General features: G+C 40.2%; 1 protein-coding gene across 2 annotated transcripts in view; it reads left to right on the top strand.

Moving 5' to 3' along the window:
- The window catches only part of LOC103734373 (aldehyde oxidase 4), an 80,162-nt gene that overhangs the window by 37,668 nt on the left and 26,489 nt on the right, over positions 1 to 16,005 (top strand). Inside the window, exons 15-26 of one of the 2 annotated variants that reach the window (XM_008833301.1) lie at positions 892 to 1,054; positions 2,231 to 2,323; positions 2,954 to 3,123; positions 3,621 to 3,735; positions 4,717 to 4,839; positions 6,506 to 6,602; positions 9,212 to 9,336; positions 10,962 to 11,095; positions 12,499 to 12,586; positions 12,873 to 12,959; positions 13,130 to 13,321; positions 14,682 to 14,909. In XM_008833301.1, coding sequence (XP_008831523.1) covers positions 892 to 1,054; positions 2,231 to 2,323; positions 2,954 to 3,123; positions 3,621 to 3,735; positions 4,717 to 4,839; positions 6,506 to 6,602; positions 9,212 to 9,336; positions 10,962 to 11,095; positions 12,499 to 12,586; positions 12,873 to 12,959; positions 13,130 to 13,321; positions 14,682 to 14,909 — 1,615 coding nt within the window. Of the gene's footprint in view, positions 1 to 891; positions 1,079 to 2,230; positions 2,324 to 2,953; positions 3,124 to 3,620; positions 3,736 to 4,716; positions 4,840 to 6,505; positions 6,603 to 9,211; positions 9,337 to 10,961; positions 11,096 to 12,498; positions 12,587 to 12,872; positions 12,960 to 13,129; positions 13,322 to 14,681; positions 14,910 to 16,005 lie in introns of both variants that reach the window. The other variant, XM_008833292.1, reaches the window with a different exon arrangement.

Genomic DNA, 16,005 nt, shown 5'->3' with positions numbered 1-16,005 from the left:
TTTTCTCAACTACTAAATTAAATCCACATTTCCAAAATAATTATGTAGAAATTTCCATTTGTGAAGTATTCTGCAGCTGTTTCAGGCATTATCATATTTTTATTCACTGTGATATGTGTGCCAGGCTCCAGTCTAATTGAGGATACAGAAAACCCCAGATCTCAGAAAGCTTTGATTTAGTAAGCTTTTGGGTTTTTCAGTCTAAACTATTTGAAGTACATCCACACTCTCAATTCATGAAACTAAAAGAACAATAAAGACTCAGTAAGAAATACTTGGCAGCCATCACATCAGGCGCTAAAGAAAGCTAAGAAAGTTAGGTCTGGTGGAACACACTTACAATCCTAGCACTCAGGAGATACAGAAAGGAAGATCAGGAGTTTGAGGCCAATCTAGACTACATAAAATCCATCTCAAAATAATAACAAATGGGAAAAGAAAAAAAGCTAATGACGTATCTTGAGGAAATTTTACTTAAACTTCGAAGGTAACTAACTACAGTGGCACCCATCTTTCCTTGCCCTAGGAGTGTCTGTCTGCCTGTCCTAACACACATTCTGTTACTATAACAAACTACTTGAGACTGAGAAATTTACAAAAGAGAGTTTTATTTCACTCCATGGTCCTAGAGGCTGGAAGCCCAAGGTGTAGTTCTGGCAAGCCTTGCTTGCTGCTACGGGGTAAAAAGTGGAAAGGCATTTACAGAAGACAGAGAACAAAAAAGGTAACCTTGCTCTATAGCCTCTATAGCTCTAAACCGTAGATTGCCTCTTAAAGGCACCACCTCCTAACTGCAGCACAGAGAATCAAATTTCAACATGAGTTTCAGAGAGGACAAACTACAGCACCCACTCTTCTGTGAAACGCTCACCTCATCTTCTTTCCTGCCAGGCAGTGGGATGACCAAATGCTGAGTGAGGCATGCAGATGGGTTCTGGAGGAGATCCGCATTCCACCAGCAGCTGAGGGTGGCATGGTGGAATTTCGGAGGACCCTCATCATCAGCCTACTCTTCAAATTCTACCTCAAAGTGCGGCGAGGGCTGAACAAAATGGTAAATGACTTCTCTGGGTCCCTGGTGCTGAGAGCCTGAGCATGAATCTGTGCATGAGGAACATCTCCTGCCAACACATGTATGAAATTCTCAAAAATAAGAAATTATGTCCATAGGTGTGTCCTAGAATACACCCCAATGCCTATAGGTGCCACTTTGATTTAAACTTATCAAAGCCATCAGCTGACCCAAATATAGCAGAAAACGACTACCATCTTGTTCCTTTTTTCTTCTTTCCTTTAATTTTTATTCATTTTTATGTGTATGAATGTTTTGCCTGCATGTATGTAAGTGCATCCATGTGTGCAATACTACAGAGACCAGAAGAGAGCATCAGATTCCCTGGAACTGAAGTTACATACAGCTATAAGACTCATGTGGGTGCTGGGAATCGAACCCAGGTCCTCTGCAAGAGCAGCCAGTGCTCTTAACCACTGAGTCATCTCTCCAGCCCCTACCCTTGTGTTTCTTTTATGGCTGAGAACTTTGTTGTATTGGTTCAATCAGTCCTTTTCATCAGCATTATATCAGTGGTATTTTTGTTACATTCTATTATATGTTATGTAACATATTCAGTATGTAAATATCTAATTAGATATATCTACACCAACTTCATGTTTTCATTTTATGTGTTATGTATTATTATGTAGTGTTGGGGGGCTGATACTGGGGAATGAACCTTGCACAGGCTGGTCAAACATGCTACCATCAAGTTAAAGCTCCAGCCCTTACATTCTCTTATGCATTACAGATATATGCTGTACCTATAAAAACAAAATTTCAAAAATAGACCATATTGTAATAATCCTACCATAACCACTATTACCGTTTTAGGATATAAACATTATGCATTTTTACATTTATGTAAGTGTATTTTACATGTTTCATATATTTCTATATTTATACTTTTTGCAAAATTGAAATCATCCTGCACATAAATGTTTGCAATGCATCTTTTTCACTCACTTACAGTCCATGAACTATATTTTTCAGTGCCATAAATATACTTCTACAAATTCGTTTTTCACAATTATTGAATTTTGTATATGAACATAATATATAATATATACAACATAATTGACTTAGCCATTTCCCTATTCTTAGTTCTATTTCTACACCTAGTTTCTCAAGTTAGTAGTGTAAGTTGTAAAATTAAATGCAAAGTAATCTTTTCAGGATCCTCAGAAGTTTCCTGATATCCCAGAAAATTTCGTGAGTGCTCTGGATGACTTCCCCATACAAACACCCCAAGGAATTCAGATGTTCCAGGTTAGTGGGTCGGGCTTTTTATATTTTAATCTGTCTGTGCATTTAAATATATGTCATCCATGCACTTCTCTCTTTTCAATAACTTTATTATGAGTAAAGATAGAATCTGTAAAAACTAACTGTTACCTATGGCCACATATACACAGCCTGCTGCTTGACTCAAGGCTACACAGGAATTAGAGTCTGAGTCTCTCTTTATTACTTTCAGGTTTGTCACCTAAAACTTCCTCTGCTTTACCAATGTCTGACCTCCTTTAGAGTCTGACTTGGTGTTAAATGCCTTCACAAAGCCTTCCTTGCTTTGCTATAATCACCTGGAATCTTCCATTATATATTTTTGTTGCCCTTTATCAGTTGTATAAATTATTCTTTATGTCTAAGGTAGACCACATTATTTTAATGTGTGTTTGTGTGTGCTCTGACTAGAATCTCTGAGGACACACACAATGCCTTCTTTGTGAGGGAGAGATAATGCAACCAGAGTACTCAAGGGATATTTATTAACCTTGATTCATAGATGTGGGTGAGTTGTCCGATTGTCAAGAGCTAAATTTTCACTTGTGAGTGAACCAAAGATATCAGATCCAATTTTCAGATTTGGTATAAAATATCTTTCCTGTTTATTAACAGTGTGTGGATCCCAAACAACCCCAACAAGATCCAGTTGGACACCCAGTCATGCACCAGTCGGCCATTAAACATGCCACAGGAGAAGCTGTATTTGTTGATGACATGCCTCCCATTGACCAAGAACTCTTCCTTGCTGTAGTAACCAGTACCAGAGCTCATGCAAAGATCTTGTAAGGAAATCTACAGTGATTCCACCTGTTACTGAAATGCATTCCTATTTCATTTCCAAATTGAAAGCTTACTATGTATTTAAGTCAATTTAGAATACTCTTCTCTTCTGAATGAGAATCTGTCTTTTTTTTTGTTTCTTTGTTTGTTTCTCTGTTTGTTTGAGTCAGTATCACCATGTAGCCCTGGATGGCCTGGAACCCACTGTATAGCCCAAGCTGCCTCAAACTCACAGAGATCCTTCTGCCTCTGCCTCCTAAAGGCTAAGATTAAAGGTATGTGCTATCACACCCAGCCAAGAATCAGTCATTTTTTAAGTTATAAATTAATCTGTGACCAAGAGTTAGAATACGTGCTAACACTAATAATTTTTCAAAATAGACTATTCATGATTTAGTTACGACACTCATAGTTTTTTTCCTTATTTGAGGAGTCACTTATACATTACTGTGCACTTACCCTTGCAAATTAATATCTGCCTTCATGTTTTTCCTTCCAGATCAATTGATATTTCAGAAGCCCTGGCATGTCCAGGTGTGGTTGATGTGATTACAGCTGAGGATGTTCCAGGAGATAATAACCACAGTGGAGAGATTTTATATGCACATAATGAGGTTCGTGACATGTATGGATTGTTATTCTAATACTCTGGTAGATATGCCAAAATCATTGTTGGTTATGGTTATAGCTTCCATAGATTCATGTACACATCACAAAGATTTACTAGAAATCAATAACTCTGCCTCAGTAATTCTCCACTTCCCTATTAAATCTTGAATCCCCTTGAGAGTCTGATAAGAAGTTGTAAGTCCTCTCAAAGAAGTTTTCTAAATAGTTGGGAAAGTCACAGAAACAATACAGAGTACAAAGACATTGAAAGGAAACAGAATTTCATGAGAGTCTGATAAGAAGTTGTAAGTCCTCTCAAAGAAGTTTTCTAAATAGTTGGGAAAGTCACAGAAACAATACAGAGTACAAAGACATTGAAAGGAAACAGAATTTCATGAGAGTCTGATAAGAAGTTGTAAGTCCTCTCAAAGAAGTTTTCTAAATAGTTGGGAAAGTCACAGAAACAATACAGAGTACAAAGACATTGAAAGGAAACAGAATTTCATGAGAGTCTGATAAGAAGTTGTAAGTCCTCTCAAAGAAGTTTTCTAAATAGTTGGGAAAGTCACAGAAAGAATACTAAGTATAAAGACACTGAAAGGAAACAGAATTCCAGAGTGTCCAATTTTTGTGCCCTACCCCCAAGCCCCACTCAAGCCACTATTTTAAATATATTTCCATAGGTAGAAAATGGCTTTCCTTTTAGTAACAAAAATATCAGTAGGTAATGTAAGAATGTGAGAACAGTAATTCCTTTGGGAATTTTTCTATGTTTTGTTTTTGCGTTTGAGACAAAGTGTCGTATATTCCAGACTAGCCTCGAACTCTCCATGTAGCCATGTGCACCACCACACTCAGTTTATGGGATAATGGGACTTGAACCCAGATGCTTCATGTATGCTAGGCAAGCACTCTACCAACTGAGCTACATCCCCAGTCCCTGATTCTATGTTTTAACTACTTAACAACATATGGCTTTTCTGCAGGTAATTTGCGTGGGTCAGATCATCTGCACCGTGGCTGCGGATACCTATGCTCATGCAAAAGCCGCAGCCAAACAAGTGAAGATTGCTTATGAAGACATAGAGCCAAAGATTATCACAATAGAGGTAGAACACTTTTCATCTTCTAAAATGACTAGGGTGGTGTATATTGGACAGAATTCAACCCAGTAGTCATGGAATAAAATAATTCATGCTTCATCTATACTTTAGCCAGTGTTACTATCAATTTAGAGTATAGACTCCAGCAATCTGCACCTCAAGTAAGGACACTGAGACTTTCCTCTTCTCACTAGCACTTTGACAAGTATCAGAATAAATGAAACACCCTGCACCCACTACTTCTGTGGCCTCTGACCAAAGCCTGAACTAAGAAAGGCAACACCAGAGAAATGTCCTAATGACCTCCCATGCACAAGTATTAAGTGGAAAAGTTTAGAGCACTGTGCAACTCATGGAAGATGTAACATTGCTGTGTTACAACTAGTGGGTCCTCTGTCTCCCTGACCAATTGATGCTTACACATAAGCTCTGGAAACAGACCACTTGGATTCACTATGTGGCTCTGCCTTTAACAGCCTCTGAACAGCAATGAAGGCTTTGGCAAGTTGTTTAAATCTCTCAAACCTCAATCCCTTCATGTATAAAATGGTAAACTTTAAGCATCTACACAAAAAGGTCATTGGGAAAATTAAACAAGGGAATTCAAGTAAAATGTTGATAATAGCACGTGCATCAGGGAGTGTAGTCAATGGATATTAACGATCAGTCTTGGTTTTGCTGTTATTAATGAGGGCAAGGTATGTTGTATTTTCTTTATATCGCTGGTGCCTACCAAAGTTGCTAATCACATAGCGAGTGCTCAATAAGTGTGTGTTAGATGACAGAGGCATGGAAAGATAGATGGACAGTTGGAGGTGTAAGGAGGATGCAGCCTTGAGCATCCTCTGATTCTCTCCTGTACCTCCTAGCAGTTTCCAGGTTTATCTTTAGCCATTATCCTTTAAGCATCCCTTAAGCCTGTTCCTCTCTTTCTTTGCCTTCTCATTTTCCCCACTCTCCAGCCCCATCCTTGATATCTTGCTGTTAGAATAACCACTTACAGAGGCTCCCCTCTTCCTTTTCAACCCATCTATCTATGACATGAACTTGTCTAAGCCATGAAGTTCATCAGGTTACCTTTTCTATTCAGCAGTGTTCTCTTAGGCACGATCCAAACTCCTTAGCATGAAATCAAGGCCTTTCATAGACTAGCCCAGTCCACCTTCCAAATTCATTATCCACCATCATCATCCACTGTTTCTTCATAGAAAACCCACCCCCAGCCAGCCTTATCTCATCCTCACTTTGGTCCCTCACTTATTACATGACACACTTTTGACAAAACGATTCAGGATCCAATTCAAATAGTCACTGGGCAATATCTGAACATCCTAGGCCCTACCTGCTTTCTTCTTGACATCTCTTTACTACATCATGTGCCCATCTTGCCCCAGAGTTATCACGTAGCAATCTAGAGGTGAGGCTGGGTTTATATTCCCTTGCATTCCCCTCAGATCCTCCCCAGAGCCTTGAACAACATTAGATAAAGTCACCAGTAGCACAATTCTTTGAGTTGAGCTCTTCTAACTCTTCACCCTCATAGTCCCCAGTTGTCATAGTGTATGAAGAGCTGATAGATTAGAAGCCTAGAATTCCAATGGGGACAAATAGCTTATTAAAATCAACAAAAAATTATATTATTTTGGTTTGTTTGTTTGTTTTCTCACTGCAGCAAGCCCTAGCACACAATTCTTTTCTTTCTGATGAGAGAAAAATTGAGCAAGGAAACGTAGAGCATGCCTTTGAAAATGTGGATCAAATCATTGAAGGTAAGTGTCACCGTGTTGAGCCAGAAAGAGAAAGCTTCTGAAGATGAAGGCTCATCTGACTTGAGAAAAACTGAAAGTCTCTCCTAATGTGATTGTTAAATAGCAATTCTAAATGCACAATATGTTTACAGCTTGAAGAATTTTACATATGTATAAAGCTATGAAAGTACTGACTGCACCAGAATATAGAATATTTCTAGCACCCAGAAATCCTTCAAGAAAACACACACACACACACACACACACACACACACAAATAAATGTAATAAAAAATAAATAAAATGCTTAAAATGTGCTATTCTAGAATAAAGATTATTTTGAGATGAAGGCAGCTGTGTAATAAGAGCCACGGAAAGCTGCCTTTCCTCTATCTAAAAGAAGGCTGTAAATTTCCCTCTGCCCTAGGCTTTCCTTCCCCCCGCCCCACACCAGGAAAAGCCAAGCAAGAGGCGCTCTAGACTCTCAGCAGCCCAGGGCTGGCACTGGGAGGTGTGCACAGCAAGCCTCACTAAAATAACCCTTTTTCACTGCTGGTCCCACCCATCTGTTTATCTCCTGCATTTTACCACATCTAGAAGCTCTGAAGAGTTTCCATTTATTTTGTCACTTCTCCAAAAAAATTTCTTCCCTTTATTAAAATGGCACCTAAACCTTTAGGCCTGAACACTTCTTGAGGGTTTTTTTTTTTTTCTGTGAGTACCCCCACTCCCACCCCTCATCATGTATACAGAAATAAAACTCTTATTAAAAACAATAAAAATGCTGGGCGTGGTGGTGCATGCCTTTAATCCCAGCACTTGGGAGGCAGAGGCAGGCAGGTCTCTGTGAGCTCGAGGCCAGTCTGGTCTACATAGCAAGCTCCAGGTCAGCTGAGGCTACAGGGAGACCCTGTCTCAAAAAGGCCAAAAAAAAAAAAAAAAAAGACTGATAAAAATGAGCTGGAGAGATGGCTCAGCAGTTAAGAGCACTGAGTGCTCTTGCAGAGGACCCAGATTCAGTTCCCAGCACCCACATGGCATCTATAACTCCAGTTCTGGGGGAATCCTCTTCTGGCTTCTGTGGATATTGTACAACATGGATGCACTTATATACATGCAAACAATACACTCATACACATAAAATAAAAATAATAAAATTTTAAAAATAAAAATAAAAACAAAAGAAATATGTATATGTTTAATTTTAGATTGAATTCATTATATACATTCTGGAAGTGAACTTTTAGGGAGAGGGAGCTTTTTAAATAGGAAAGAAATGATTTTTAATTAATTTTTAGTCTACAAAATAATGGATTTTGTAAGGACGTTTGCAGACATATGTATCATTGTACTTTGCATATTCGCCCCTCACTACCGTCCCCATCCTTCCTTCCCCTGTTGCTGGCCCCCTCCCTCCACCACATAGCTTGCTTTCTGTGTTTATTTGAGTATGCATGTGTGCATACGTGTGTGTAGGCATACATGTATGCCTGTATTGTTAAATTTGGATTCTGCATATGAGAGAGCACATGCTATATTTTGTATCTATAGTCTTCAGATGAGCATTTCAGGACTCCTGTTCTATTGTCCCAAGAAATAATTTTAAATAAACTTTTGAATGTGTCAGTGCAATTTGCTTATTTTAGCATAGGAGTCTTCAGTTAGTCATAAAGTAAAACACTCCTTTTTAATATTTACACCAAGACCATATACTGCTTTTAGTGTGGTCTGAAAAACTATAAAAATGTGCTGAAAAAGTCAGAAAACTCATATATTTCCTTAAAAGTAAGGTGGTTTGGCCGGGCGTGGTGGCGCACACCTTTAATCCCAGCACTTGGGAGGCAGAGGCAGGCAGATTTCTGTGAGTTCAAGGCCAGCCTGGTCTACATAATGAGTTCCAGGACAGCTGGGGCTACAGGGAGACCCTGTCTCAAAAAGACAAAAAAAAAGTAAGGTTTTTTAAGGATAGATGACTACCTCATCTCGCCATTCTAAATTTTATATTCATCAACAAGTTACTTTGCCCTTCTGTGTCTCCTTGATTGTCAATATCACCTACTTCAGGTATATATTATTAGTTCACCTATTTTTACAGCTGAGAACACTGGGCTTAACAACTTGGCCAAATTCCCCAAGCATATTGATGGCTGAGCCTGGATATGTAGCCAAAGTAGTCTATGATCTCAAGTTCAGCACATCGCAGGTCTAATCACCTCACTACACAGATGAGAAAACTGAGGCCAAGAGAGACAGAGTAGATTACCCAGGACCCCTCAGCCAAATGGGCTCAGATAAGATTGAGTAACTCCAGTTCCGAGGGAATCATCTTCTGGCTTTTGTGGATATTGCACAACATGGGTGCACTTATATACATGCAAGCAATACACTCAAACACATAAAATAAAAATAATAAATAAAATTTTAAAAATAAAATAAAAATAAAAACAAAAGTAAAAGAAATATGTATATGTTTAATTTTAGATTAAATTCATTATATACATTGTGTTTTAAACAAATGATATGAAGTCCAGCTCCACAAGCTAACACAACTCACCTCCACAAACAGAACACCCCCAGAGCTCCAGCAAGGGGGCCTATGTCCAAACATTGACCTGTGTGTATGCTTTGCAGGTGAGGTCCATGTGGAAGGTCAGGAGCATTTTTACATGGAAACACAAACTATTCTGGCTATCCCCAAAGCAGAAGACAAAGAAATGGTGTTACACCTGGGAACACAGTTTCCAACCCATGTGCAGGTAACAAATGTCAATGTGATGCCCACAGAGGTCAGAAGAGGGTGTTGGATTCTCTAGCACTGGAGTTACAGACTGCTGTTAGCCACTATGTGGGTGCTGGGAATTGAACCCAGGTCCTCTGCAAGAGCAGCCAGTGTTCTTAACCACTGAGCCATCTCTCAGCCCCTGGTTTCCTTTTTTTCAAAATGGAGTCATTGACCTTAGAATAGAGCCAGGTACAAGGGGATCCTTTCAAATTCTACTGGGGAAAGAGTGGTGGTGAACACTGCTGAGGCAGAAAGCCAAGGGTTATCTAGCAGAGCACAGATGAACCAATGTGTTGAGGTCCAGAAGAGGTGCCCCCATGAGAGGAGGAAGCTACCAGCTGCCAATCAAGACAAAATGGAAGCCTGACGTCATTGACTCTGAGCAGGGATGTGTCCATTTTGGGTGTTGCAAGTTTTGAGGTGGACAGAGGAGGGGTGGGGAAATACAAGCTTTACCCCCAAGCAGCTATGTGCTATGTGAGCTCTTGCAAGTTGCCTGGCATCGACATCCCTTTCTGTAAATGGCAGGAGGCGATAAAGTCACTTCTGAGGTCCCTTATAGCAGGAGAGCTTTAGCTCTGGACCATAAAGGCACGTGCCTTTAAACCCAGCACTCAGGAAGCAGAGGCAGGTGGATCTCTTGAGATCAAGGCCAGCCTGGTCTAGATAGTGAGTTCCAAGACAGCTGGGGCTACAGGGAGACCCTGTCTCAAAAAAAAAAAATTTTTTTTAATGTGAAGTCTCGTTCTAGTTTGCTTTCTATTGCTGTGATAAAACACTTACCAAAAGGAACTTGGGGAAAGAAAGGGTTTATTTCATCTTATACTTTTAAGGCACAGTCCATCTTTGAGAGAAGTCAAGCAGGAGCTTAAGCAGAAACCTGAAGGCAAGAACTAAAGCACAAATGATGAAGAAATGCTGCCTACCAGTTTGTTCCCCTTGGCTTGCTCAGTTACTTTTCTGATAAAGCCCAGGCCCACCTGCCCAGACATGGCACTGCCTACCGCATGGCCCTCCTCCACCAATTAGCAATCAAGAAAATACCTCACAGTCATGGCCACAGCCAAGTCAATGGTGGAAATTCCTCAACTGAGGTTCTCTCTTCCCAGGTGTCTCTAGTTTATGTCAAGTTGACAAACTCTGACCAGCACAAGTCTTATACACAAATGTTCATAACAGTGTTACTTACAAGAAAGAGTCCAAAGTGGGAAGAATCCAATGTCTAATAAACTGACGACTAAAAAAAAAGCAAGCTCTAGTTAGCCATAAAAAACAATGGAGAAGCCAGTTGCAAAAGACCACATATTATATAGTTTCTTTGTGTGAATTTCCAGAAGAGGCAAATCTGTAGAGACAGAAAATAGGCTGCCTAGTGTGGAGAATTTAGCAGTAATTAAGGAATGATTGCTTAACGGATCAAGGTTTCTTTGGAGATGCTGAAAATATTCTAAAATAGATTATGATAATGGTTACACAACACCATGAAAAGAAGTATTGATTGGACTAGTGAGCTCCACTGGCATCAGGGAAGCACATGGTTGAGAGGGTAAACTATGGGACTGTACTTACGTGGCTTCAGGGGTGGCCTTTCTCTTGCAGGAGTACGTGGCTGCAGCACTAAAGGTCCCAAGGAGTAGAATCGCCTGTCATATGAGAAGAACTGGAGGAGCATTTGGGGGCAAAGTGACCAAGCCCGCTCTGCTGGGAGCTGTCAGTGCTGTGGCTGCCAACAAGTAAGGGTTCAAGTGACTTGTGGGGATGCCTATGAGTCCTTCCAACCCCACACCCCACCTCTCATCTCAGCCTGCAACTCAGCTAAAGTTGGCCAGAACCTCAGCCTTGCAATAGCTTGTCATAAACTAAACTACTGGCCACTGATGGGCAATGTTCCCTTAGCCTGCACCCCTCTCCAGTTAGAATCCAGATGCAGGTGCAGCCATGGCTCAGTGGTGAAGAGCATTAGCGCTCACTGTTTTTGGTTATTAATATACAAAATGGTAGTTTACTGAAGTTTAAAAAGTAAGAGTATAGGACTGGAGAGATGGCTCAGGAGTTAAGAGTACTTGCTGCTCCTGCAAGAGGAAGCTGGGTTCAGTTCCCAGCACCCACATGGTGGCTCACAACCATTTGTATCACCAGTCACAGAGGATCTGATGGCCTCTTCTGGGATCTGAGGGCACTGCAGGCAACATGCAGGCGAAACACTCATGCACATAAAAGATCAATAATAAACCAGCCAGGCATGGTGACACATGCCTTTAATCCCAGCACTCAGGAGGCAGAGGCAGATGGATCTCTGTGAGTTTGAGGCCAGCCTGTCTCCACAGTGAATCCAGGCCAGCTGTGGCTATAGGGAGTCCCAGTCTCAAAAAGACCAATAATAGGGGCTGGAGAGATGGCTTCGCAGTTAAGAACACGGGTTGTTCTTGTAGAAGACCTAGGTTCAAATCTCAGCACCCACATGGCAGCTAACAACTGTCCATAACTCCATTTCCAGGGGATCTGACACGCTCTTCTGTCCTCTGTGGGCATTGCACAACACGGGTACACTTAAAACATGCAGACATAACACTCATACACAGAAAATAAAAATAAATAAATAAATACATTTTTAAAGAAAAACCATGAATGCCTTAGCTCATTGGGACTCTCTAGCAATAGAAAAGCCTGCCCAGAATGAGAGTAGCAGGTTTTCAGGGGCTAGAAATCAGAGTCCTGAATGACCACTTTACGACAGAGAGGTCTTCAGCAGTAGGGCTCCACCTTTCAGCCTCAACAACCCCCTTTTGGCAGTATTTAATGCCTCTCTTACTGTCTAAAAGTGACATAATAATAAAACCTATTTATACATATAATTGCAAAATGATCATGAAACTCCTTTTCTAATAATGAAATGAAATGAAAGTAAATAATTTAATATTGTATCATTACAGTCATAAAATGCAAATATTCAGACTTGACTAAATCGGAATAATTTATTTTTTTATTTTAATGCTGCCATTTCTTCTAAAATGTTGTCTAAGTCGTGTCACTACCTACAAGTTAAACCACTGAGCTGATTACCTCAAGCCCCTTCCCCTAATTCTGTTTCTACAACTTCATGAAGAATGTAGCTTAACAGAATCATTTCCCATAGGACTGGCCACCCAATCCGGTTTATCCTAGAGCGTGGTGATGACATGCTGATAACTGCTGGCCGCCACCCTCTCCTGGGAAAATACAAAGTGAGTGAAAGCAAGAAGTTCAGCAAACTACCTAAGTGACCAATCAATAGCAAAGACCACTTCTGAATTCCATACCCCTAACAGGGATATTTGAACATTGCCTAAAACCAGACAGAGTTTTCTGGATCCTGTTCAGCCTAATGTTCCTCTGGCGACTGTCATAACCAATCATGTGCATAAGCTAAGCTTGGGTTGACAACTGTGATCAGATCTGTTTGTGCCCAGCACAGTTTGACCACAAAGAAAAACTGTTAAGGAAATGATCTTGCTTGTTACTACTTTTCAGATCGGGTTCATGAACAACGGGGAGATCAAGGCTGCTGACGTTGAGTATTACATCAATGGAGGGTGCACTCCTGATGAGTCTGAGCTGGTAAATAAGAAATATACGTTCTCCAGAGAGCATGTGTGTTATACTTTATCTGCATGGATATTTGCTTTAAGATTGATACATTCTGTAAAGGGTTTAAATTAAAAATAAAATTCAAATAAGTGACTTTAAATACTGGACAGATGTGAAGTTTCATTTTGTTTTTAACTCAGGTGATGGAGTTTATTGTGCTGAAATCTGAAAATGCATATTATATTCCAAATTTCCGGTGCCGGGGCAGGGCCTGCAAAACAAATTTGCCATCTAACACGGCCTTCCGAGGATTTGGCTTCCCTCAGGCTACGGTGGTAGTAGAAGCTTACATCAGTGCTGTGGCAGCTAAATGTAACCTACTCCCTGAAGAGGTAAGTGATCAGATCCTGCTAGTAAAACACTGCAACATGGGTTCAAAATTATCTTGAGTGCCTACACATAGTGTTATGTCAATCTCTATATATAGTTTGAAGGAAATAAAATACACTGTCTGTTATATTAGCTTTTTCTATTGTAATAAGTCAACCACACAACCTAGCGACTTCAAGCAACAATATTATTCCTTATGATTATGTGGATCATTGGGTAGGGCTCTTCTGATCTGAGCCAGCTCATCTGGAGCTTTATGGTCCAAGACGGCTTCACTGCCATGTCTGGTGGGTGTCTAACTGGTTTATCTGGCCATGCCTCAGCTGAGAAGTCTGCTCCAGAGTCTCTCATCCTCCAGTAGACTAGCCCACATTCATTCTCATGGCAATGGTCACAGAGTTCTGAAGAGCAGCAAGCAGATGACATGCCCTAATCCACAAGCAGTTTTCAAGTTTCTGTCCACATTACTATGTATGGTCCCATTCGCCAAAGCAATCACAAAGTCAATCCAGAATCAGTATGAAACTACATCAGAACAGAAATAAAGTAGATGCTTGCAGCCTTCTGTGCAAACACTTTGTCGTAGTTTAAGACTTTGAAGAGAGTTGGAGCTAGTTCAATGGTACAGCACTTGCCTCACATGTATAAGACTTAAAGAGATAACACAAGAATAATTAGGAGTAATTAAGATTTTGATCAGGAGATCATTGTCTTACCAACAAACTGGTGGCAGTGCCAATAATAGTAGATACTGCTTGTACTAAGTAACTTCCGTATTAGTTACCTTTTCTGATGCTGTGATAAAAACACTAACCAAAGCAGCTTACAGACAGAAGAGTTTATTTTGCTTGAGGTTCCAGAGGGATTAGAGACTGTCATGGCAGGGAGACAGGGTGGGGAGACATGGAGGCAGGAGGTGGCCAGAGGAGAAAGGGGAGCACTCACATCTTCAAGCATGCACAGGAAACAGCAACTAGAGATCCAGCAAGGCCAAAGAACTCTTAAAGCCCGCCCCCAGTGACATGCTTCTAACGACATAGCCACACCTCCTCAAACTTCGCAAAACAGCACCACCAACTGGAGACAAAATGTCCAACTACCTGAAGCTTATGGGAGACATTCTCTTTGAAACCACCACTGTGTTTCTCAGGGTTACTGTAAAGTTCACCGAGATCCTTAATCTAGAACCTGGAGCACATGAATCATACAACAGTAGTTTCCATTGTTTTTACTATTATTGGCATTTTTACACATGTACACTTGCATGTTTATGTCCATTGAAAAGTTGAAATTTTTTAGAAAAAAAAATTCTCCGTATCAGGCATATAACAAAAAAAATGCATGTATTTTCTCACCTTTCAGGTTAAAGAAATAAACATGTATAAGAGAACTAGCAAAACAGCTCATAAGCAGACATTTAATCCAGAACCCTTGCGAAGATGCTGGAAAGAATGTCTGGAGAAGTCATCATTCTATGCAAGGAAACAGGCTGCAGAGGAATTTAACAAAAAGAACTTCTGGAAGAAGAGGGGGCTTGCTGTCGTCCCCATGAAGTTTACCATTGGAATCCCCATAGCCTTCTACAATCAGGTGAGGTGGGGAGAGTGTGTCCTCCTCAAAGGCCTTTCCAAGTGGCTAACTCTCTGGAAAAGGCAGTCATGTACAGCTAGGGGAATCATGGGAAATCATGTTGCCCCTCTGGAGACATGGATGTGAAGGACAGTTCCTTCTATCGGGAGAGTGCATAGCCTCAGACAAGGGCTGGGGACTGTGGCTATCAGGGCAGAACTGCAGGACACAGTATTTAGAACCCTAAAAAACAATCAACAGTAAAGTCCAGCTCAGAGAGGCCCAGCCTGGAATAGCCACTCAGAGCAAGTTTTGCTATTTCCCCAGGTGGTGTGTCTCAAGCTAGAATAGCACAAAGAGACTCCTTACCGAGAAAGTTCTTGTGGATTTTCAATTATTGCTTAAATTATTTATTTTTATTTACTTATGTATTATTTATACCACAAAACAAAAATAAGTTTCTTGTAGCTTCTATATATTTATGAAACACAAATGAAATGTGAGTCTTGGGAAGTCAGGCCAAATTTCACAAGACAACTGGAATAAACACAAAGATCCTTTTCTTCCCCCCTTTTTCAATTTCATCATAACTGGTTTTTCATGGGGTTCAACTTCTGATTTGGCCTTTTGCTTCTTTCTATCCCCATAAATCTCTTAATTGTCCCCATTACTAAAGCCATGCAAAGGAAAGATACAGGCCACTTTCATGGTGTGAATGAAGCATTCCCATGGTGTCTCTTGACAAAATTAATTCCTGTGGGCAGCCTCTCTCAAAGTCCTCTAACAGAAGCCCTGTACCACTCAGAGAAAGTTTTGATATTTCCCTAGGTGGTGTGTCTCAAGCTAGAATAACAAAAAGAGACTCCTTACTGAGAAAGTTCTTGTGGATTTTCAATTATTGCTTAAATTATTTATTTTTATTTACTTATGTATTCTTTATACCACAAAACAAAAAATAAGTTTCTTGTAGCTTCTATATATTTATGAAACACAAATTAGCAAAAGAAGTAAAAATAATACTATAAATTCCAATAGTACTCAAAATAACATTAATTGAATGTAATAGATAATGCTTGGTTTTCTAAACCTAAATCCTCACAAGTTGAAAGTTCTGGAT

The sequence above is a fragment of the Nannospalax galili genome, unplaced genomic scaffold (assembly GCF_000622305.1).
Source record: "Nannospalax galili isolate Female #2095 unplaced genomic scaffold, S.galili_v1.0 scaffold610, whole genome shotgun sequence".
NCBI classification, from domain to species: domain Eukaryota; kingdom Metazoa; phylum Chordata; class Mammalia; order Rodentia; family Spalacidae; genus Nannospalax; species Nannospalax galili.
This window is presented reverse-complemented; position numbering and strand designations above follow the sequence as displayed.